This window comes from Tupaia chinensis, unplaced genomic scaffold (assembly GCF_000334495.1).
Source record: "Tupaia chinensis unplaced genomic scaffold, TupChi_1.0 Scaffold000043_1, whole genome shotgun sequence".
Lineage (NCBI taxonomy): Eukaryota > Metazoa > Chordata > Mammalia > Scandentia > Tupaiidae > Tupaia > Tupaia belangeri.
Window position 1 is genome coordinate 599,652 of NW_006159499.1, and position 25,721 is coordinate 625,372.

The 25,721-nt window shown below is 42.0% G+C and overlaps 1 protein-coding gene across 1 annotated transcript in view; it reads left to right on the top strand.

Annotated features, from left to right (window-relative positions):
* HLF (HLF transcription factor, PAR bZIP family member) overlaps nt 1-22,372 on the top strand; it is a 55,498-nt gene extending 33,126 nt beyond the window's left edge. The window contains 2 exon segments of the mRNA XM_027773271.1: nt 14,179-14,399; nt 19,005-22,372. Of these exon segments, the coding sequence (XP_027629072.1) occupies nt 14,179-14,399; nt 19,005-19,220 (437 nt within the window). The 3' untranslated portion in view covers nt 19,221-22,372.
* Nucleotides 22,373-25,721: the final 3,349 nt, after the last annotated feature.

Here is a 25,721-nt window from a genome sequence, read left to right on the forward strand (position 1 = left end):
TTAAGAGAGCCTGCCCCCATCAAGAGAAATAAATAAACCTTAAGAAAAAGTCTGCAGAGATTTGAAAGTAGACACCTAATCTCCCAAGAAGCATGTAAGAACCCCAGCATTTTGCCACATGTAGGGGCCCTGTGAGTGTTACTTGAAAGAAGTTACTTGACCCTGAATTTTCATATTAGCGATGTGTTTGTTAGTAGTGGACATGTGTGGAAAGAGGTGGACACATAGAGAGGAAGTTAGGGCTTTGGAGCTGGCTCTAATTTTGAATGTGGGTTTTTCCAACTCGAGGCCATCTGATCTTAAGCACTGTACTTAAGCTGTCTAGTCCTACTGTTTTGAATTGGATTAATGGAGTTAATAATGTAACTTTCTCAATTAGGAAACAAGTGGCTGCCTGTGAAGGAACTGCTATAAAATTAGAATATCTCTTTGGGGCCAGCAGGTGGCATGGAGTTTAAGATAGCTGGGTCCCACATGGCTGAGTGTTCAGTTCGAGTTCCAGACCCAGTAGCTTGAAAATCACTCCAGGCACATGTGTGTGCATGCCCAGAATCATGAGAGGAGAATGGAGGAGAATGGGTTATGGCATGCCCCTCCACCTCAGGGAGTGATTTCTCAATTTCTCTCTCTTTCTCTCTTTCTCTCTCTCTCTCTCTCTCTCTCTCTCTCTCTCTCTCTCTCTCTCTCTCTCTCGCGCGCACATGTTCTCTCTCTCTCTCTCTCTCTGTCTGTCTCTGGCAAGCACATGTGCCTTATAGTAAAAACTTAAAAAAGAAAAACCATGCTAAAAATTAGGAAGTTAACAAAAACAACAAAAAGGAATATCTCTTTGCCGGTCTCATCTCATTTGCTTGTCCAAGAACTTGTTTTCCTTCTACCTTTCTGGTCTCTTCTAAGTACCTACAACCAAGTCTTATTCTTCTTCCTGCCTCTGAAGTGTTAGTGTTCACCAGGGCTTTATCTTTGATTTTCTTCTGGTTCTATACTCTCTCCTAGGTAGATTTTATCACATCTGTTAGCTCCAGTTAACCTGGCTCTTCTGAAGTCTGGACCCATATATGAAGCTTAGCCATATCCTCCAGGCTTCGTCCTGAATCCATAGGTATCTAAGAACCAGTGTATATCTACAAGATGCTGTCTTTGCTTCCAAATGTGCTCACTCCATTGAATTCCCTATTTCAGTGAATGTGAATACCTCCTTTCCAGGTGTCCGTGCCAGAAATCTAAAACTCATCTTGCCCTCTCCATCTCTTTCCCCCATATCCAGTTGGCTAAGACTCACATCAATCCCACCTTGTTAATAGCTCTAGAGTGCAGCCAGGCCTCTGCCACCCATATGGGTGAGACCTTGCCATTCCTGATTTCCCCTCTCATCCTGCTGCCACTAGGTTGCCAACGAACTTTCTGAAGTGAACCATCTGACCAAGTGCCTCCCTTGCTCTAATTTTATCAGTTCTTCATTCCTTTGAGAATAAATTCTAAACATCGAATGTTCTTTGTCCTCGATTTGATTCTAACTCCTCCTTTTCTTGCCCTAAGCTCAGCTACATCAGCTACCTTTAATTCCCTGACTGGCTCATAAATTCTCTCATGTCTTCTTGTTTTCACGTATTTCGCTCCCTGTGCTTTGATCACTGCATATCCCTTTACTTGTCTGGCTAATTTCAAGACTTGGCCAAGGCGCCAGCTCCCTCTGAGGAGCATTTCTTTATGTCCCTGTGTGTCCTCCAAAGACCTGGATTAGTGATCAACCTTTGAATTTCAACCTTTGAATCCTTAAGCTCTTTGAAGGCACATAGCACCCTGTACTCTAATCTTATGTTTACTTACCTGTCTCCACCTCCAGACTGCATGCTTTCAGAGTTTGGGTTTTATTTATATAGTCTTAGAACCAAGCCCATAGTAGGTATTTAATCCAAGTTTTGTTTAGCAAATGAATGTTTTAGTTGACAAGCTTTTGTTAATCATCTTCTGTGCAAAGTGTAAGAGAAGTTAGGAGAAGGTGTCATCAGTACTAAGATAGTTTGGAGGAGGAGGGCTTAAATTAAACCTCATTGGATGATAGGACAAGTAGGAGTGGATAAGATGTGAAGTAAGAGTGTTGAGAAACAAGGAAGACCAGATTAGCTCGAGCTGAGATTACAAACCAGGGAGCAATATGCCTGAAGTGGAGGTCTTTCACTACCAGACAAAGAGTTTGAACTGGGAGGCTTTGGGAGGCCCTTGAGTACCTTTGATCATTGTGGAGATGTTCCAGGAAGAGTCACTCGGTTGTATAGGCAGATGGAATTGCAAGTGACAGAGAGACCAGTTAGGTCTTAGAATTGTCCACATCCCTAGAGAAATTACCTGTTCCTGGCCTGTGACACAGATCTGAAACACAGGAAACAAACAAACAAAACCCTTTACTGAACTCCAAAAGTGATTTATTGCTAAAATTGGAAGGAGACTTTGCTATTGTCTCAACTTCTCATTCTAGTATTTAATGTGTGGGCAAACTGAAGCCCAGGGAGTCTCCCCAAGTTCCCATAACTGATGGAGTCTTTGGATTCCAATCCATGGCTCATTTCTCCCTCCTGCCTGAGAGGGAGGTGGTTCAAGTGTAAAGCCTGATGAAATAGACAGTCCCAGGCTTAAAGAGACCTACAGGAGAGACTGATGGTCACTGGGAGAGTAGAGAATGAGTTTGGCTTAAACACATTGATTTGGAGATGACAGAGATTGGGGCAATGACCAGAAGTCCACAGTTCAGTTTAGGACTCTGTGAATTTCAGTGGAAAAGAATTACAGAGAACACTGGCTGGCAGCCAGGGCCAGAGGCTTTGGAAAAGCATGTTTACTTTTGGGTGCTTAACTTAGAGACTTGTGCAGCAAAGAATCTTTTGGATCTCCTTGCGAAGCCACGAATCACAGACACACCTGAATCCTCTCGACGTTCATCCGGAAATGCAGACTTTAAAACAATCTTGTTTTTCTTCCTTTGCTTTGTTTAGTTTGATTTGGGGGGAGCTGAGGGAAGGGGGCAGAGTATGATTCAGGGAGAGTGTGGGGTGTTTGCAGTTGGATTCTTGGGTTCACAGTGAACATTGTTGCTTATTTCATCTTCTGCTTCTCTCTCTCCTCTAAATCAAAACAAAACATTTTTAACTTAGCCCAAAGGAGAATAGTCAGTTTAATAACTAGCCATGGCAGCACTTTGAAAACTGCAGGTTTCAAATGACTGGGCCTGCGCAGTTTTACCAACTCAGACCATTAAAGAGACATCAGGGACCCAGGTCATGCTGATTCAGGTGGTGCATGTTGTCATTAAAAATGGGAAGAGCCTCTTTCTGAAAATAGATTTCAGGTTATTTCTTTGCCTGATAAGGTAGTCTATCCTAGGGAGACCTAGGTAAATTGCTTCATCGCTCAATTTCTCCACAGATGAAAGGTACTCATTTGGCCGTACCTTCTTCAAAATGTGTCAGGCAGGCAAAATGGAACTATCCATGTATATAGCACATAATCAAACGAGGTCCCGTTTCAGGGCGAGCTCCCAGGTGAGCAGATGCCTCCTCCTTTCAGAGCTCCTCTGTGAAGTTGGTGGTCTTGACTGCTGTTACCCATCTGCATACTATGGGGGTCTCTGTGGAGGGGCTGGATGAACGTGGGGCTTTAGTCTCCACCCTCTCCCCTCTGACGGTCTCCAGTTGCCCGTGCTGTAGTGTGTGGAGTTGCAAGGTGACCTGAGATGGTCATTCCTTTTTACACCCCCTTCGCCACAGCAGCCTGGGGAGGCAGGATTGTGCTGCCGCTCTCTCAGAAGGGGTGGCTGTTTCACAAAGCAAGTGGAAGGCTTTGCACTCTCACCAGCAATAACCTAGCTGACTTAATCTTCTATTTCCCAGGTCTCAACGCCACCATGCATTTTCTTCGAGTGCAAAGGAAACTAGGAAATGCCTCTTCTCCATCAGGGTTCCATATCTTTGGGATGAAGCAAGGGGCAGCATGAGTGTAGGGGAGGACAGTGCCTCTTGTTTCCATCCACCCCAACTGTAGGGCGCCCAGAGTTGCAAGATCTGAAATACGCCTCATGCAGGCCACAGTCTCTGGCCCCATGAGTTCATTCTCTGTGCTATGACAGTTACGGGGTAGGAGGAATCCAAGGTAGAAGTTGCAGAGCCACATGTCCCCTATCTCCTACCTCACATGGCTCTCGGCCTGGGGAAGAGGAGGTAGATGTTGCTCTATCATGTTTTGGGGACATGCTGTCCTGGCAGCTGTGATGAGAAAGCCAAAGGGGCATGCATGCACTACCCACTAGTTGGAGCAATTATTCTACACCCATTTAACTGACTCTGAACAGGCTGCAGCCATAAGCTTCTCTGGTCTCTCCTCTCAGTGGGTTCAGGGAAGCAGGTTTGCTGACACTATTGGCAAGAAGCTTGATGACACATACCCTTGGAATGAGAGGTCTTGCTAATCCAGTCCAAGCTCCTTCCAAGTTGGAAACTGTCAAATCACGTCAGGGCCGTTTGGAGCATCGAGGCACAATCGCAGAGCATAGTGTGTCCTGGGCACAGGGTCATGTTTGGTGCTGTCTAACAGGCTTTGCTTGGGTTGTCGCTAGAGGAAAATGGGAGCTGGGGAGTATAACCTCCACCGAGCTCCACACCCACCCAGGGCCTCCCCATCTATCATCCATCCTATCCAGCCTTGTGAAGGGAGCGTTATTTTCTCCACTGGACTCAGGAGGAAGTAAGACCCTGTGAGATACAGTGACTGGCCCCAGGCCACAGAGCTGTTTATAGACAAAGCCTTGACAAATCCTGTTGTCTTTGCTTTCTCATGAACTATGCTGCCTCCTCTAGGACAGCTCCAGGCCAAGGGCTCAGGCCGGAGTAGGAGCCCCTGAACTGTTCTAGCTATCCATCTTTGCCCCAACCCAAACTGACCATTAATTGGCATGCTAATAATTTAAGGTTGTAGATCTAGACCACTTACTGAATCCTTTCCGGGTATTATACATTGTGCTAAGCACTTTATTTATATACATCCATTTGCCACATAACCCTAAGAGGCAGGCATATTAATCTTATCTTGCAGATGAGGAAATTGAAACTCAAAAAGATGGATTTAAAAAAAGACCAGTTTTTGCCAGAGAATGCATGTGCTCACCAGAGAAAGAGAGAGTACACAAGAAAGCATCCCCCATGGGAGATGATCACCCCGCAGTCCCTTCTTCTCCATTTCACCCTTTCAGGATTTGGGCACACATGCACACACATGCCCAGAATGTTTCCTAAGCCACGAGTTCAGGACTTGAACCACTAGTTGGCCTAGTGGGATCCAGCCACCCTTACCATCACACCACTGGGGCATTTCTTTTTGCTTCATTACTCAGAAATGCCCAAGTTTATAATTTACAGGTGGCAGAATTAGAATTCAAACCCAAGTGTGACTAAAATTTGTCAGCTTAATCATTACCTTGTACAAATTTAAACCCTGCTGTGTTAACATGATTAAAGGCGTGCCCCCATACCCATATACAACAGCCCAGCTTGTAGGTCAGGCTGTTGCCAGCAGAATGTTTACCAAGCAATCACAAACACTCAGTAGCAAACACAAACGAGAGTTTATTATTTACTCATCTGTAATTGTTGTGGGTCACTCAGGTGGTTCTGCTGATCTTGGCTGTACTCACACATCCAGTGTTCAAAGAATTGAGGCTAACTTAGTGTCATGTGTCCTTCATCCTCTAGCAGACTAGACTGGGCATGTGTCAAAGAAATACTACCAAGAAGAAATAGAAACATGCAAAATATCTTTAGGCCCAGCCTCCAAACTGTCACTCTGTCACATTCCATTGACTGATGCAAGTTAAAAAAGATTAGCCTAGATTCAGTAGGTGGGGACGAGGACTCTGCCTGGAACTGCAAGTCCCATGGAACAGGACTTGGGTCGAGGGAGAGATGAGAAATCTACCGGTTAGGACATAGCTGCCTTTGCAGAGTGCTTGTTGGACTAGAGAGTTTTATAGATTCCTGCCATTGAATGAGGACTGGCGAAAGCGGCCTCAGAGTCTGGAAAGCCCATATTTCTAGGATGGATTTGTGAGGTTTTTATTTAATCTCTACACTTATCAGGAGCACTCTTTACTGACCATATAGTGTTACTACCATCGCCTAAGTTAATTGGCTCCCTGTAATGTAAAGGGATTTTCAGAGGCAGAGCTGTTTTGTTTCAGTAGGGAGGAAGCCCTGAAAGCAGAGGATGTCAAAAGAGTAAAAAGTGCTATTTCAAACCCAACTCATGACCTTTGGGGGTCTTCCAGGAAGTCACGACTAACAAACAGACCCCTACACTGGTGATGGGGAGAGTTGGGCAGCAGGGAAATATCTGGGATCAAACTTGAATCATAAGGAGTTTTACCCATCAGTAATAATCGGGACCCCTTTGGCAAAAAAAAAAAAAAAATTATTTTCTCTTTACTCAGTCTTACTTGATCATGTTTATCAGCCAGCTAACGCCATCGGTGAGATGCTAGAACATGGTATCTGCTTCAGCATTATTGCCGTGAATCTAATGCTTTGTTTACTTAACTGCCTGAATGAGGATCATATCAGAAAGGTTGGAGATGTTGCAGCTAGCCTGGAGGATTAAGTAATAAATGCAACCATAATTTACTACTTTGATGCAGTCATAAATTAAATACACCATTGACTTGAGAAGAAAAAGGGAGACAAAGTGCTACTGTTCTCTTCATTGATGATTGTAAGCTCATCAACTAATTGAACAAAAATTGCTAAATTCTTGTTCAAGTTTGTAAGACTAAGAAACGTCCTATTTTCACTTACACTGTTGGAGATTTAGTCACACCTAATCTGTGACAAAGTAGAGGGCAACTTTGGGTTTGGAGATAACTTCTAATCTCTTTCCATATTTTCTTGAACCATTTGTTCCACTCTTTTCTCCATAAATACTCCTTGGCCCTTCTTGAAGTACCTTTCATTAAGATGCCTTTAGAAGGAAGAAAATGATGTTCCAGCAAACAGCGGAGTCTACATGATGGGGTGGATGGGAGTTGGTCTTGTCCTCCCTAGATCTGTCAGATAAAGTTCTGGAGAAGGACCAACAGATAGCATAATGGTTATGTCACTGGACTCCCACATAGTTGACCACAGTTTAAGTCCCGGACCTGGTGGCTTAAAACTCATGCTGGGCACATACACGTGCATACCCAAAATCCCAAGAGGAGAATGGAGGACTAGGGATTGCGATATGGCCATCCCCTCTGTAACGAAAATCTCTCTTTAAAAAAAAACTCTGGAGAAAGACTAAGCTCAGACTTAATAGATACACAAAAAAACCACGGCCTTCTCAATACACATTAAAAAGGCATTTGAAGAAATGACACACAGTATTTCTGATTAAAAAAATAAATAACACAGTACAATAGGGTGTAAGAGTTGCATCGCCTCTAGAACAAACTTTCATACTTAAAAGCGTGAAGCATTAAAAGCATTTTTCTTTAATGTCTGGAATAAGCTAGGATCTCTAGTCTTATCCCCTCCTACTACTCATTGTCTTTCAGATTTAAAATTAGAAAGAAAAAAAGTAGAAACTATAAACATTGGAAGGAAACCACAACTGCTCCTAGAGGCAGAAGATAAGATTATTTACCTTGAAAATTTTAGAATTTAGAATGAACTTAGAACTGTTAGAAATACTAGAACTAATAAGAGAGTAAAGTGACTATGCATAGTCACTTAGAAAATATCAATGTATAGGGGAAATTTACCCTAGTAACATCTACTGTAAGACATTTAAGAAATAAATATAGCAAAAATGTGAAAGGCTAAAATGAGAACAATAACTCTTAACAAATATAAAGAAAAAACAAAAATGGAAAGTATATTATGGGTATATCCATTACTTTAGAGAAATCATTTGCCCCCAGATTTATTTATGACTTTCATATAATCTTAACTAAAGTTCCAATTAATAACTTTAATTATTAGTTAAATGTGTTCTGAAATTCATCTGGCAGAATATATATATATTTATATGTATATACGCACACACACATACACACACACACACACACACACACACTTTAAAATACCCAAGAAAAAAATGTTTTTAAATTGCCAGGGTACATGTACTGCCCAGAGAGAGTGAGACAGATGTAACACTTCCTAATGGGGCATGACCATGCTGCAGTCCCTTCTCTTCCATTTCTCTATCCTATTGGAATTTTGGGCACACACAGACACACGCACCTGGCTTTTCTTTATAGCCACCAGGTCCAGGATTTCAACCATGACCAACCATATGTGTTCTGGCTTCCTTTAACTACTAGACTATGGGGCAAGTCCCAAAGAAAAAGATGTTTAAAAGATCAGTAAGGGGATAGAACTTTCCCTGTCAAATAGCAAATTGTTTTGGACTGGTGCCGTAGCACAGTGGTTACCAGCTGTGTGGAGGGAGACGTATTCTACGTGGCCAATCGCAGTTCAGATCCTGCCCTGATAGCTTGAAAAACACCCTGAGCTAATGTGCACTTGTACCTCAGCTCCTGATGAGAAGAAGGAATGGAGGAAAAGGGATTGTGGCTTGATCAGGCCCCACTTGGTGGTGGGGGAGGTGGGGGGTTTCTCTTTCTTCTTTGTCTCTCTAGTGCACACCTATACCTGCTGATATAAAATAATAATAATAATATTAAGACATTTATAAAACATTAAGGTATTAACCATTCCTTGTGATATACACCAAAATAAATTCCAGGTGTCTCAAAATTCTAAAAATGCAAACTAATATTAGAGGAAAGTATAGAGATACACACACACACACACACACACACACACACGTACAGGGATATATGAGGAGTATTCAAAAAGTTCATGGAGATTTCTTATTATGAAAAAAGACTGCATGGGTTTTAACATTTTTTTGCACCAAAATAAACTTGTACTTTATTTTTCCACTAGCATTTTGAGGCCCATGCATGTGCGTGTGAGAAAGAGAGAAAGATAATTTGCGGGTAGAAAAGGCATGAAGGCTAGAAGCTGTAAGGGAGAATTCAGTGATTGAAGGGTCTGATTCCACATAGTTGAACACAGTTTGAATCCTTGTCCTGTGGCTTGAAAAACACTCTGGTTGTGTGTCCGTGATTGCCCCAAATCCTGTCAGGATGGAAAAATGGAGGAGAAGGGATTGGTGCCCATGGCCCATGGGAGGTACCTTCTCTCTCTCTTTTTTTCTCTCTCTCTGGTTAATGTATATGCCCTGTGACAAGCAATAAAAAATTTTTAAAAAAGGAAGAAGGAAGGAAATAAGGAAGGAAGGAAATAACAGCCTGGGAGGAAATACTTGCTATAGATAAAACAGGTGAAAATATTATATCCATAGTCTATAAAAAGTTCTTAAAAATGAATGGGAGCGACCAGCAGTTAGCATAATGGCTATGTAGCTGGACTCCCATGTAGTCGATCGTGGTGCAAGTCCCAGATCTGGTGGTTTAAACTCACGCCGGGCACGTGTGCGTGCATGCCCAAGATCCCGAGAGGAGAATGGAGGAGAAGGGATTGCAGTGTGGTCATCCCCCCTGGGGAGTGATTTCTCACTTTCTGTCTCTCTGTTTTTCTGGTGAGTGTACATGCCCTATAGCAAAAACCTCTCCAAAAAAAAATAAAAATGAATAGGAAACAAAACGTACATTAAAAAGGGCAAAACAGGTGGTGTGGTGGCTAAGGTGTCTGGATTCCCACAGGGCCGACCACGGTTTGGGTCTGTACCCAGTGGCTAGAAAATCATGTTTGGGTGTGTGTGCATGTGTGCCCAGAGTCCTGAGAGAAAAATGGAGAAGGGATTGCAGTGTGGCCACCCCTCCTGGGAGATGATTTCTCACTTTCCCTCTCCCTGTCTCTCTCCTTTCTAGCAAACACACATGCCCTATGACAAAAACCTAAAATAAATAAAAATGTTAAAAGGGGGGCAGAACATGTGAAAAGGTGGTACACAGCCACCAGAGAAGTGCAAATTAAAACAATAGTGAAATTTGTGCACTTCAGGTTGACAGCACTTTTAAAATGAGTATCTTATTGTGGGAAATGTGGACTCTCATAAATGTTGGTGTAAGTACAAACAGGTATGACATTTTTGGAGCACAATTTGGCAGTACACTTAAATACAAAACATGCGTGCATTTTGCTTGAGCAGTCTCACTTCTCGGAATCTCTTGGACATAAGCACATACCTAAAAGTCTATCTGTTGGGGAATAATTACATTGTTACATATTCAAACTATGGAATACTACTCTTTAAAAAGAACAAAGTAGTTCTATTTGTACTAACATGAGAAATTGCATATGTTAGGTTGATATGTGGAAAAAGTAATATATGGGTCAGCTCTGCATTGCAGTAGTTAAGTGCTGTACATAGGGAGCTGGATTCCACATGGCCAGCTGCAGTTTGAATCCCGACTCCTAACTGGATTCTCTCTCTCTCTCTTTATCTCTCTCTCTCTCTCTCTCAATACATGCTTGAAATACATTCTGAGCTTATGTACATTTGTGTTTAAAATCCTGGCCAGATATGGGGAAATGGAGGGAAGAGGATTGTGCCATACCATGCCCTCTGGGGGAAGGTGTTCTCACACATTTTCTCTCTCTCTCTCTCAGTGTACACACCCTCTGGCAATAAGAAGAAAGAAAGAAAGAGTAATTTAAGATATGTGAGTAGTATAATCCCATTTGGGTTAAATCACTTATGTGTAAAAATCAAGGCATGAGAGGTTCGTACCAAGCAATTAAGGTGTTATTCTGGGAGGAACAGTGAGAAAGCCTGGGGGGAAAGGAGAATAGAAAGAACTGGGACTTTCTCTTTCTTGCATTTCTGCACTTGTTAAAATTTTGCAGTGAAGGACGAGCAGTCAGCATAATGGCTATGTCACTGCACTCTCATGTAGTTGACTGCGGTTCGAGCCCCAGCTCCAGTGGCTTAAACTCCCGCCAGGGGTGTGTGCATGCATGCCCAAGATCCTGAGAGGAAAATGGAGAAGAAGGGATCGTGGCATGGCCATCCCCCCTGGGGGAGTGATTTCTCACTTTTTGTCTCTTTGTCTCTTTGGTAAGCACTCACACCCTATAGCAAAAACCTCTCAAAAAAATTTTTTTTTGCAGTGAACATTTTTGATAATTTAAAAATTTAATACAGTACATTCTTAAATTGACAGTTTTTATGTTAAAATTTTACAAAGCCACAAAAAGTAGGAAAACAAGTAAATGGTCCCTCTCCTCATTACCCAGTGATGCTGCTGACATGTTGGAATAAAGGAGGGCAAATGAGTTTAGCAGAGCTAATTTAGTAGAAAGTACAGATAAACACGATGACACCAAGGTGTCTTGGGGAGAAAAGGGATCTACTGGCTTTGTTTCTCAGGTCCTGTGCTATTTGCTATTTGTTATTGGGGAAGCCCCTTGCCTAGTCTGTGGCCCAGTTAGGTACCTCCACTCTGCAGGCAGGGCTGACTTGCTTCCACTGAAGGAAGGGGCTAGAGAGAAAAAAAAATACTAAGAAGGATTTTGCCTGAATATGTAGTTGTGTTGTTAAAACGTCCATGAACGAAAGTCTTGTTTGTATATCCAAGGGCCACCATCAAATGAAGAGTACTCTTATGTAGAAGCCAAACTGTGAAGTAGCCTTCGTGATGAGGAATCAGATGGAGGCAAACTATTAATAGATCAAACATGAAAGATCTTGTTGTCTGATAGAAGAGGTGCCTGTGTATGTAAAACAAGAACATTAACATTTTTTTCCTTCACTCGTAATAGTGCATGTGAGAGAGAGAGAGAAAAAACAAAAAGGAAAACTCTTATGTAGAAGCACAGAGCCGGGTCACATTATAATCCCCTTCCTCCAGTCCTCCAGCCTAACATATCTCACACATGTGCCCGGGCATGATTCAGACTGATGGCTGGGGATTCGAACTGCAGTCACTGTGTGGTGTCAGCTTCTATAGACCAGTGCATCGACACTGAGGCATGGAGCTGGCCCTAGAACATTTCATATAGCACAATAAACAAAATACTAAAGTACCAAGAAGGAACTTAAAATAATTTGTAGCAATTAGATTTGGGAAGCTTTCATTAAGAGATGTTTCAAGAGCCGTCAAAGTGTGCCTAACGTACCTTGTTGGGGCATGGCAGTGGTGGTAGTGATGGGATATTGGGTAGTCTTGTTATTAAGTTCAAAGGGAGTGTCTAAAGGGAAAATAAAATCCCATCTGACTCAGATGTGGTTCATTTTCTGAGGCAATATCAAGAGACACAAGATCAAATCTAGCTTGACACCACCCCGCGCAAAACTCAGCAGTCTCTAGAAGCCAGGGCTGAGCTACAACTTGGCTAATGAGAAATCTCTGCCCTCTGCCAGAGCCTCAGGGCCCACTCTTCCTCTTTGGCAAGCAGCATACAAAGAGAGCTCAAAGCAGAGTGGGGACCTAAAAGGTCACCCAGAGCATTCATTTTGCTAGCTCCCCACCAGGCCTTTCCAGAAAACAGATGAGCCCGGTTTCACAGTTTTGCTAGAATCCGAGCCAGGGGCTTCATGCTTCAATCTGGGTAGGTTTTAATGAAACTTAAAGGATAACTCACATATTGACCTAACATTGGAGGTGAGGAAGAAGGGGAGATGGGCCAAACACAGGTGAGCTGCATCCTCTCATTTATTCTCTGGGTGTGAACGAAGTGATTGTAAAATTCAGATGAAGCTAGAGGTTGAGATTCAAAGCTCTCCACATTAACATTTTGGTATGTTATTAAGTTCACTTTCAATGGATCAGACACATTCAGAAACACAATAAACCCCATTGTTCTATGGATATCTGTTCATTCCAGTGCCGAGAACCCTCAAGTAGAGTTTTCGGGTTGTCAGAAAAGTTGATACATTCTTGCATAGAAAAAAAAATAGGTAATACATCATGACGTTTCCAATAACCTAATCGATTGTCTCTATTCTGTCCTTTTTTTTTTTTTCCAAACAGAGAGAGACAGAGAGATAGGAAGCAAGAAATCACCCTCCGGGGGGATGGCCATGCCGCAATCCCTTCTCCTCCATTCTCCTCTCGGAATCTTGGGCACACATGCATCCGTGCCCGGCCTGAGTTTTAAGCCACCGGGTCTGGGACACGAACTGCAGTCGTCTACGTGGGAGTCCAGTGACATAGCCATTATGCTAACTGCTGGTCCCTCTATTCTGTCCTTTCTCATTTGTCAAATATTTCTGACCACCTCCTCTGCTACTCACCATCCCATTCTCCGTCTCCGCTCCTACTACTGTGTGCATGGTTTATCACAACAGCCTTGCATCTGATCTGTCTCTAGTTATACCCCTTCAAGCTATTTCTCACGCTGTCCGAATCTCCTTTCCAAACTTCAGCTATTGGTCACTTCAGTGCTCAGAATCTTTCCATGACACGTGAGTCTTTTTTAATATCCCCGGTGCCCACTTCCCTAGCCACATATCTTGCACTATGCCCCATCTTACTCCATCCTGTCTTCTGATTCAATGCAATAGCTACCTAAGACTATTTGAGTTCCTCCGAAATGCAAACCTCTGTCTTTGGGCCCAAACACTTTCTTTGCTAATCACATTTTGTCTCAAGATGCAGCTGTACCAAGTGCCACCTTTAGGAAGTGCTCCCTAACCACTTCTGTATCGTATACTATTTCCCCACACTTGGGTAGCACAGGAGATTTCCCTCCCGTCTCAGTACCTGCACTCTGTCCTAACAGGCTTGTTATTGTGGTGTCCTCCTGACTTGCCTGGAAACCACTTCACAGGTTAAAAATCATGTACTTCTAACCATTGCACCTTCCAGAGTGCCCGGCAGTTAGCTGGTACTCCATGAACTTGTGATAGGAAAGGATGAATGTTTATTTTTAAATTGAATTTCTCCCTTCTGTTTATGAATTTGCATATTTAGATCTTTGTTTGGCTGGATATGACATGAGTGCAGTCATCCTCAGCCTGCTGTGTTCTCAGAAACGTGACAAGGCTGAATAAGAGAAATAATGTTAGGGTCATACCTAAGTTAGATGAAGATTCCTGACACTGATCCAGAGCATCATTAAGTAGATGTCTTAATACTAGGTCTTCCTCAAGTGTTCATGAATTAAAACTCCTGTGTCGTTCCAGGTCAGCTCTTGCCAGCCAATCGCAATACACCAAGTCCGATTGATCCCGACACCATCCAGGTTCCAGTGGGTTATGAGCCAGATCCTGCAGATCTTGCCCTCTCCAGCATCCCGGGCCAAGAAATGTTCGACCCTCGCAAACGCAAGTTCTCTGAGGAAGAACTGAAGCCACAGCCCATGATTAAGAAAGCTCGCAAAGTCTTCATCCCTGATGATCTGAAGGTAAATTGGAACTGGTAATTAGGCTTTGGGCAAATGGAAATTGGGATCAACAGGTGAATTCAAAGGTTGACTGGTTGACTTCAGATCCTGTAAGTTAATGAATGAGGAATTTGAGGTTTCTGGTCCTGTTTCTTGGCTTGTAGTAGACTTCTGGACAAGTTGTATGCTCTCTGGATGGCTTCTGAAATACGCTTTCATGTCTTGATACTGAGTAGAAATAAGGAGAAACCAGAAAACGTTGGAGTGATTTTAAACTCTTGAAGGAAACAAACACTGAAAGCCTAATAAAATCAAAGCAAAGGGCTGGCCTTGTGGTGAGGCAGAGAAAGGCCCCTAAAGAGAAGCAAATTCCACATGGTGACTGTGGTTTGAATCCCGAGCCTGGTTAGCATAAAAAATGCGGGCACATATCCAAGTTCCTGAGATCTCACACTATGGAGAACTGGGGGAAGAGGATTTTGGTGTGGTCAAACCCTGGGGAAGGTATTCATCTCTTTCCATCTCTTTTTTTTTTTTTTCTCTCTCTCTCTCTCTTTTTTTTTTTAATGTGTATATACTGTATCATGAATAAAGGGGGAAGAAATCAAAGCAAAATCTTTCAAGGTTGGAAAGATAAAGAAAATGATTGGGAAGGGCTTCTAGACCTCACAGTCCTCCAAGAGTTACCTTCCTTTTAGGAATTTGTTGATAATTAACTGCAGCCATTTTCCTGTAAGCCTGAGGGAATAACAGCCAGAGGTAGGACCTCCCTCTACATGCCAACCTGGTATGACCAGGGTAGGATTTTGTGAAGGAAGCTGATGGATTCCTGACACTGTTTGTATATAATGATCACTTTAGATCTCAAATAAGGATCACTTGAGTTTCTCAACAAAAGATTAATGCTGGGTTGGTTTTCTGTGCATTATTTATAAAGGAAGATAGATTTACCTTGGAAAATCAGATACAACTTAAAATTAATCTGACATATGTAGTGACACCTTTGGATGAATGTTATTTCCAAAATGATGCCATATCATATCTGCTAATACCAAAATGGAACCATGTTTGATTAGTCATTGCTTAGGACTTCTTCTATGTTTGGTTCTTTCCAATCATATGGACAATAGATACATGATTGTACACATTCAAAGCATTGGAATCAGGCACAATTAGCCCTTTTCTAATGTCTGATCCCCATTTCTCAAAGCTAAATATTGCTCCCATGTACAGATGTTCCTAGATTAGAAAAATGAGAATTTGAGACATTGTCTGAACTGATTTAGACCAGGCATTCCTATTTTTCACATCTAGAAAGAATGCTGGAGACAGGTCCCTGGCAGATTTAAATCACTACTGTCATCCATACACCTGAGATTACCTTAATTGATGCATACTGGGAAAATTTCAGGGCTGAAAGGGACCTTAGAGATTCGTTAGTTCAAAGTTATCATTTTGCAGTTGAGGAAGCAAAAGGAACAGAAAGGTGACATCAGGTGAATTTCACCTGGTAGAGTAAGGCCTGTCCTGGCTCCCAAGTTGTCAAGCATCCAGAACGATCATGCAGCCTATTGTCTCCGACCGGAATTACCACAGGGGCTCTGGAGAGTCAAATCAATGGGCTGTCACCTTGAGAATCAAAAACAGGAAAGTGTATGGTAAATATATAAGAAAATCTCATCCAGAATGATCATGCATTGTCTCCGACCGGAATTACCACAGGGGCTCTGGAGAGTCAAATCAATGGGCTGTCACCCTGAGAATCAAAAACAGGAAAGTGTATGGTAAATATATAAGAAAATCTAAACTAGTCAGAATGTTGATGGTCAAACTGAGATAGGAAAGGAAGAGGCATCATGCGATTAAGTCCTACGAAATTAGGTATCTTCTTTCAGTTACATTCTTTTCCCGGTCTTATGTTCTTAGTTATCCAATGCTAGGTGTATCTTAGAGCCTCTTCTCTTGAACTAGACCAGAGAGTCTGTTCAGCATGGATTTCCCCTTTTTTTTTCTTTTAAATTTATCAGAGGGCATGTGCACTCTCCAGTGAGAGACAGACTGAGAGACAGAGTACTCCCAGTGGAAAACGCTCATGCCACAACCCCTTCTCATCCCTTCACCTCTCCCTCCTTTTGGGGAGCACACACAAATATGCACCTGGTACATTTCTTAAGCTGCCACCCCGTCACTCAGACCACGTAGTTGGCCGTGTGGGATTCAGCTGCCTGAGCCACTCTGCCACAGGTTACCCCACTCCCACCCCGACAAACTTTCTATCTCATGTATTTTGTCTTTGTGCCAGGAAAATGTCTGCTGAAGGTAATGGCAGGTCTGGGAATAGGCCGCTGACCTTGGACCTTCCTTGCATCCTTGATCCCAACCCATATGACCTATTCCAGTGCCAGCTGCTTCATGGAATCCTGAGCAAGGGGAGGGATTATCCTCATCCACTTGTTCTAGGTAGCATGTATCTGTAGGTATTAGCTTTGCTAGGACTGAAGAATTTGCTGTTGTAGGTTGTTCAAAAAAAAGAGTTGAAAAATATATCAGGCAGCACCATCAATGAGTTGGGAACGTTTAAAAAAAGGTTTATGTTTAGCATCCCTAGGAAGCTTCTCTCGCTCTCGCTCTCTCTCTTTTTGCAGGGGGGCACCCATAGGGGGAAAAAAGACAAAGATTGCTTTCATATTGCTTACAAGTTACATATTACTCAGGCTAATTAACATATAGAGAACAGTTAAACAGGAAATTAGAATAAGTTATTTCAATGCCAGCCACCAATATGAGGACATCGACTAGTGGCAGGTTGAAGGTTTGGTTTTGTTTTTCAGTTTTTTTCTTTAGAGTACATGTACTTACTGGACACAAAGAGGGGTAATAAGAAAGCACCCTCCATGGGGAACAACCACACCACAGTCCCTTTTCCTGCATTCTTCTCTCAGGATTTTGGGCACATGTGCATACTTGTGTGGTTTTTAAGCCAGCAATCTATGACTCCAACTCCACAGTCAGCCGTGCAGGATCCAGTTGTCTTAGTTACCGTACTACTTGCTAGACCCTAATTTCTGTTTTTAATTATTAAAGTGTACATGACTGTAGTCTTTTTTTTTTTTTTGAGAGGTTTTCACTATAGGGCACGTGCACTCACCAGAAAGACAAAGAGAGACACAGAGACAGAAAGCGAGAAATCACCCCCAAGTGGGGATGGCCACGCCGCAATCCCTTCTCTTCCATTCTCCTCTTGGGATCTTGGGCACGTACGCACACACACCCAGCGTGAGTTTAAGCCACCAGGTCCGGGACTCAAGCTGCAGTCGACTACATGGGAGCATGGTAGTTCAGCAACATAGCCATTACATCAACTGCTGGTCCCCATGTCTGAAGTCTTAACAGTTCAGAAGGATATTAAATAATAGGTGAAAGATCTTACCTCTCTTCTTTTCATCTTTCCTGCAATTCTCTTTCAAGAGACTTGGTATAAATCCTTCTGAGCTTCTTTCTATGAATGTATAATATTATGATTTTTTAAACCAAACTGGAATGAGATCTTACTTCTTTATTTGCAAATTACTATTGCTTTTATTCACATAGCAGTATATCATGAATATCTTGCTAATTTAGCTGTGTCATTATTTTGGTTTTTCTTAGAGAGATTTTTGCTGTAGGGTGTGTGTGCTCGCCAGAGAGACAGAGATAGGCAGAAAGCGAGAAACCACCCCCCTGGGGGATTGCCATGCCTCAATCCCTTCTCCGTTCTCCTCTGGAGATCTGGGCATGCACACACACATGCCCAGTGTGAGTTTTAAGTCTCTGGGTCCAGGACTCAAACTGTGGTCGACTACATAGGAGTCCAACGATGTCACCATTACACCATTTGCTGGTCTCCCTCTGTCATTATTTTTAAGAGCTGCAGAGCATCCCTTAGTATGGGGTCCTATCATAACATATTAGGTAGTCGAGAAAGTCATGGTATTTTTCTATGCAAAAATGCATCATGACTTTCCCGACAACCCAATAGTTTTAAAATCTCTTACAGATAATTATTGTTTTCGTCTTTTGTTATATTACAAACAACACTATAGTCAGTAGTGTTTGTGCCAGTGTCTATGTGCACATGCATGACAATTGCTATAGATGAAATCCTAGAAGTAGAGTTGCTAGATCAATTATATGTGCATTTAAATAGTTGATAGACTTTGCCAAATTGCTGTCCAAAAATATTGTACCAACTTATACTAAAAAAGCATGTGAGTGCCCATGGAGGAAAAGGACTCCTAAAATAAAATGTTCAGCAAAGAGAGTAGAGAAAATTGGAATGTAATTTAGGGAATGAGACAAGCCACTTGCTTTCATTCAGTCTCTGATTTCTACCTGGTTGGGCACATACTCTGCTGGGCAAAGACAGCAAGAGCTTGTTGGGACAGGTTAGGCGTTGCTCCACAAGGAAGCCATGGCTCACGGACCAAACTCTCAGCTGTGCAAAAACTGTCTAGGAAGGAGACACAAGCTAAGAAGCCCAGGCTGGTGCCTCAGCACAACCCTGAAGGCTGTTGGTGCTCTGACTGACACTCCGCTTTGCTGAAATCTAATATCTAATTTCCTTTTCCTTCTGTAACTAATGAGCAGGATGACAAGTACTGGGCAAGGCGCAGAAAGAACAACATGGCGGCCAAACGCTCCCGCGACGCCCGGCGGCTGAAGGAGAATCAGATTGCCATCCGGGCTTCGTTCCTGGAGAAGGAGAACTCGGCCCTACGCCAGGAGGTGGCTGACTTAAGGAAGGAGCTAGGCAAATGCAAGAACATACTTGCTAAGTACGAGGCCAGGCACGGGCCCCTGTAGGATGGCATTTCTGTGGGCTGGCTTTTGAATAGATGGACAGTTTGTTTCCTGTCTGATAGCACCACACCCAAACCAACCTTTCTGACATCAGCACTTTACCAGAGGCATAAACACAACTGACTCACATTTTGGTGTGCATCTGTGTGTATGTGTGTGTGTGTGTGTGTGTGTGTGTGTGTGTGCTTGTGCAAGTGCTTTATCAATGGTGTGTGTGCGTGTGTGTGCGTATTTCTTTGCACTTGCCATTTTAAGATAAGATAGCCCTCTCATCATCTTTTAGTTCCCAAAAAGAAAGGTGCCATGTTTATACTAGACTTTGGAGACCTCACATGGGTTTTCCTCCCCTCCCTTCTTCTCTACTCCTGCCCTTTTGGCATTGCTTTGTGTTCAAGCTTACCAATTTCCCCAGGATCTGTGTTTGAGTTCACTAAGAAGGGCCCTGGTCAAATAGCAGGTCTCAGTTTTAACGAGTACAAGCTCTCGTTTCTGTTTAATCTGTAAGTTACCATGCTAATAAGGTGCACAGAATAACTTAGCACTACACCACTGCTCTATTCATTTATAGGTTGCTTTCCTCGTATTTTCCGTTTTGGTGATAATTGTCTTCAAATTTAACGTGCTGTTTAGATTTATTAGATCCCATATTTACTTACTGCTATCTACTAAGTTTCCTTTTCATTCTGCCAACCCCAGATAAATAAGAGTACTATTATAGAACACAGAGTGTTTTTGCACCGTCTGTACCTAAAGCAATAATCCTATTGTACTCTAGAGCATGCTGCCTGAGTATTACTAGTGGACGTAGGATATTTTCCCTACCTAAGAATTTCACTGTCTTTTAAAAAACAAAGGTAAAGTAATGCATTTGAGCATGACCAGAACATCCCCAGGAAAGGGAAGCAGAGGGAAATGGGAGGTCTGTGAATGAGGGGCTAATTTATCAGTACATGAGCCAAAAAAAAAAAAAAAAAGAAAAAAAAGAAAAAAAAAAGCATCTTGGAATAGCCTTTGACACTGATATGTTTGGTTTTGTCGTCTCCCCTCTCCTCCACTCTATCCCACCCCGACTTTTCTAGTTAACTTTTTCCATACCCCTCTTGATACTCGAAACAATTCAATTAAGATTCAGTTTTTCTGTTTTTTTTTGTAATATATATATTTTTGTGAATTATACTTTGCTGTTTTTAAAAATCAGTTAATTAAGTTAATAAGTTGAAGTTTTGTAAAAAAAAAAAAAAAAAACCCTTTTCCTAGTGGTGTCATTTTTGAATGCCTCATAAATTAATGATTCTGGAGCTTATGTTTATTATTCTGTTTGCTTTTGAACGTATGTGCTCTTATAAAGTGGACTTCTGAAAAAAATGAATGTAAAAGACACTGGTGTATCTCAAAAGGGGATGGTGTTGTCACAAACTGTGGTTAATCCAATCAATTTAAATGTTTACTATAGACCAAAAGGAGAGATTATTAAATTGTTTAATGTTTATACAGAGTAATTATAGGAAGTTCTTTTTTGTACAGTATTTTTCAGATATAAATACTGACAATGTATTTTGGAAGACATATATTATATATAGAAAAGAGAAAAGGAAAACTATTCCATGTTTTAAAATTATATAGCAAAGATATATATTCACCAATGTTGTACAGAAAAGAAGTGCTTGGGGGTTTTTGAAGTCTTTAATATTTTAAGCCTATCACTGACACATCAGCATGTTTTCTGCTTTAAATTAAAATTTTATCAAGGCTTGCTGTGACGAATCCTGCTCCGAAATACTTCAGGAGCTTTCTCATTTCTTATTAGGGCTCAGAAAGAAGTCAGTTAACATCACCCAAAAAGCACAAAATGGATTTTAGTCAAATATTTATTGGATGATACAGTGTTTTTTAGGAAAAGCATCTGCCACAAAAATGTTCACTTCAAAATTCCAAGTTCCTGGAACCCAGCGTTGCTGCCAGTGCCCTGAACACTTCTGTTCTCCATGGGCCCAGGCGTCTTATGCAGTATGAGGTTGATATCGGTGCTATATATATGGCTTATAATTTGATAGACGTGTTGAACATTAAAGATGATTGTTCTTTTGTCTTAAGTTGTGTAATATCAAGAGAATCTGCTGTTACTGCAAAGAAGCATTTTGTGCTAAATTAAAATACCATTTCATCAATGAGATGTTCTAATTTCCTGCCTCCATAGTATCTCATTCTTTGGTGATCTCCTGGTCTCCTGGTCAGTCCATCCGCAGTACTTCTCACAGGGTCATAGTCTAGGAAAAGCCCTACCAGCAGGCTGTCCCTACTAGGAACCCATTTTGTTCTAAGCTACAGATAACGATAGGAGATGGAGCAGTATCGGAATTGAAATCATCATTGAAGAAAATAATAAAAACTAATGCAACCTTTGGCGAGCCTAAGCAGAACTGAGTAAGAAATACTCACCAAGAGACACAGTGGACATAGAGCTGGCCTCTTTTACAGACAGAGATGCTAATTGCAGAGTTGCTGGATGGCAATAGTCATTAAGACAATTCACAGATTGTATCTTTAAACGGAGAAGTGTTGAAGGATTGCACCATGGAGCATCCAAATATGTGACAGTATCAAATGGTGGCTAAAAAATCTGTATTTGAACATGAGTCTGTCTTGGAATTCAGTTGTTTGTGTCAAATGAACATCACACGTGTTTTCTGCAGAGGAAATAAAAAAGATCCAAATAAAACATATTCTTTTGTGTGCCAGGAGAGGTTTCAGAAACCTACCTCGTCTTAAAAGTCTGTACAGGTGCCTTATATGTAGGTAATTGTCACCACACACACGTAAACAGTCCTTTCTGGACTGGCTGCCTGTCCGTCCAGGGCAATTAACTAGGTAAGGAAGCAGCTCTGCTAAATGGAGTGGGAAGTTTTGGCATGACTTGGATCAACCAGGGTCAAATGAATGCCTGCAGACTGCAGCTGTTCGAAGAGTGCTGTTGTCATTTGTCACCTTTTCATCCTCAGCCTCTTTCAGAGAGTAATTACTTGGCCACTATAAATGAATCCACATCGTATTGTGCCAACATCATTTAGACATGATTTGGACTGAGTAGCACAGGACTTCCTGATAAGTTCACACCATTGTTTCTTTTGATTACATTCGCAAAGAAAGGCAAAAATTGATCAGCCTGTTTCTACTCGGTGCTACCTTGAGGAGGTACGTAGAGAATAGAAAGGCTGTAAACAATCGCTTCCTCCTCTGAGAAAGTGGCCAACCTGAGTCATTCAAAAAACTTCAGGCACAGGATCGTAATGGGCCCTTTGTCTTTGAATACCACAGGCCTTCATGGACCATTTCAAACAAATGGAAAGGTACAAATGGAATTCTGGCACTGAGGTGGGGGTGAGGGACTGGACGCTGCATTAAATAGTCCAGAGATTTTTTTTTTCTGACCTGCTGGTTTTATGCAGAAACTCTCAATAATTCTGAATATACATCCATAGGGTCTAGAAGAATATACATCCCTGAGTCTAGGAGAATTTTAGTCACACCCTCACTCCTGCCCCAGGGTAAAACAGCAGACATTCTGTAAAATGCAAAGTTATATTTTGGGTTTTCTAGTAATTCATCTAATTTCCCCTTATTGTTTCGTATAGGAAAATTCAAACATTATCAGTTAATTAGTTGATCCCAAGGTAGCTCGACTTGGCTTACTTACCTGGGCATGGGATTTAGAGGTCTGGCTCTAGCTCTGGGGTCAGTACCCTGAAGGTAACAGCCTAACTGCCTGCCCTCTGTGTGGAAGACACTTGCTGCTCTCTCTCATCCCACTTCTGCTGTAGGAGCCTAGGTATCCCCCACGGTGAGGCCAAGGTCTCGCCCAGCTTTTCACTACAGTTACTGTCTTTTTAAAAGTGAGCTAAGCCTTATCCTAGAGCTTGAACTGGATTCAACAACTGAAGTCAGTACAGTTTGCAGGGGACCAAGGATGTGCAGATGTGTGTGTCTGTGGATGTGTGCGTGCATGCGTGCATGTGTGTGTGTGAATATTTAAGTCAAGACAAAAATTTAAATTTGCAAGCACCTTACCAAACAACAATAACACATTATCGTTTTGGCAACACCACAAAGATTGCATTTGTTAAACAGGTACAAGTTAACATAAGGTGAGTTTAATTGTACACCATGCTATTGGTGATATTTCTGCTGTTAAGTTCAAACCTTTGTCTGTTATTCTTAATGTTTAATAAACTTTGAATTTTTTCCTTTCTTTCATGTATTTTTGTTAACGGTTGGCTGGCTGGCAGTTGGATTCTGTCCCACCTCAATAACTGAGATCATTTATAGAGACATTACATAGGTGATAAAATTATACTACTACATAATCACTAATAAATTAATATTTATTGAGTACTTATGTGCCAGGTACTGTACTAAACACTTGCATGGAATATTTTATTTAATCCCATATCAACCCTATGAGATAGGGACAGTTGTTTTCCCCATTTTACAGAAGAAAGAGTTGAAGGGTAAGGAGATTAAGGAATTTAACCAACATTATTTGAGTAGAACTGGCAGAGATGAATTCTGATCAACTGAATGATAACTATTGGGATGGTGGGTTCCAAAAGTCAGTCTAATACAGACTGTCTTGTTGGATATTTAAAAGTCATCTGGGAACATAAGAGGAAAATCTTCAAAAAGTTTGTGGAAAATTAATGCTCTCTCTCTCTCTCTCTCTCTCTCTCTCTCTCTCTCTCTCTCTCTCTTTTTTATGCCAAAATTATGTATGGATTTTCAAGGGGGGCTTTTTGCACAAAAATAAACTTATACTTTAATTCCTTTTAGCCACAGGCTTTTTGATGTGTCCTTTTATTACAAGAATACAAATCCAGCGATTCTGAATCAGTAGATCTGGGATAGGACCCAGAAATCTGAAGTTTTTAAATGCTCCCAGATAACTCCCATGTGTGGCCAAGTAATTGAAGCCCAGGATTTCTAGATTTGGCTCTTAATTTAAGTTTGTGATGCTCAGGAGATCCATACAGAAACTTCCAAAACTTCCGCAATTACCTGAACTTGTATGAAATGTGTTCTTTACAAACGTCCATTTATTTTTTCCACAGAAAAGGCCTGTAGCTTTTCATTTTCTCCCCTAAAGGTGCCTAGGGATGCAAGGTAGAACCAAACCTCCTGATTTAAAGATGAGGTAGTGCAGTGGTTCCCATCCCAGCAGCCTGACAGAGTCACGCTGGGAGCTCAGAACACTGGCAGTGTATGGGTTGCAGCCCAGACCAAGGAGCTCAGCGTTTCTGGCATGGTGAGAAGAGGGCTCTGTGGTACAGAGTTTGAGTCTGGATTGAAATCTGTCACCTAGTGGGTGTGTGACCTTGAGCAGCTACTAGACATTTTGAACCTGGATATCCTCGTCTATGAAACATAGGTGTAATCCCCACTCTGGGGGTTGTGGAAGGAACTAATGATATTTCAAATATATAGTCTCTGGCACGTGACAGGCTCTCAGTAACTGCAGAGGGAACCAGGGGAGTAGAATGTATGCCTCGAGCACATTTTCCAATACAACATTTTAGACCATTTGTTCCTTCAAAGAGTACAGAAAACAATTTCCCTGCTCACGGGAAGGAGCAGGTGGTGGAGAGTGTGGGAGGGGGTAATACTCTTACAGAGATAGCATCTCATAGTTGACATCTCTAACAGATCACAGAGCAGTATGCCCAGCTTTGGGCAAAGGTCTGTGGGCATCCATCATTTGGTGGCATCCTTCAATTTAGATTAAGCACCTGCACATTAGGGCTCAGCTCTATTTTCATCATTAAACATCCTTCTCTTCTCTCAGAGGAATAGATATAGTGACCTTAGCTTTAGATCCTCTCTGGGTTGGGACCAGCAGTTAGCATAATGGCTATGTCGCTAGACTCCCATATAGTCAACTGTGGTTCGAGTCTTGGACCCGGTGGCTTAAATTCATGCCGGGTGCATGTGTGTGTGTGCCCAAGATCCCGAGAGGAGAATGGAGGAGAAGGGGTTGTGGAGTGGCCATCCCCCCTGGGGGGTGACTTCTTGCTTTTTGTCTCTCTATCTCTGTCTTTCTGGCGAGTGCATATGCCCTATAGCAAAAACCGCTCCAAAAAAAAGAAAGTAAAAAAAAAAACACAAAAAGATCCTCTCTGGGCAACTGATTTTATATTTGATTTTTTTTCAAATCTTTTAAAAGAAATAACTACTGCTTCATGCCCAGAGAGTATTTGCATTCCCAATGGCAAGAACTACTATGAAGCCAGTTGTGTAGACCCCAATCATTTGTAAGCCCCAAGTCTCTGGGCCCCATAGAGTGCTGCCCCATGGAATAGCTCTTCTGCTCACATTTAAAATGTAACAAACCACTCAACCATCAAAGCTCTTTCAATTCCCTCTTTGAAAACTGTTGGCTTGGGGCTGGCAGGTGGAGTGGTGACTGGACTCCCACATAGTCAACTATGGTTCGAGTCCTGGACCTGGTGGCTTGCT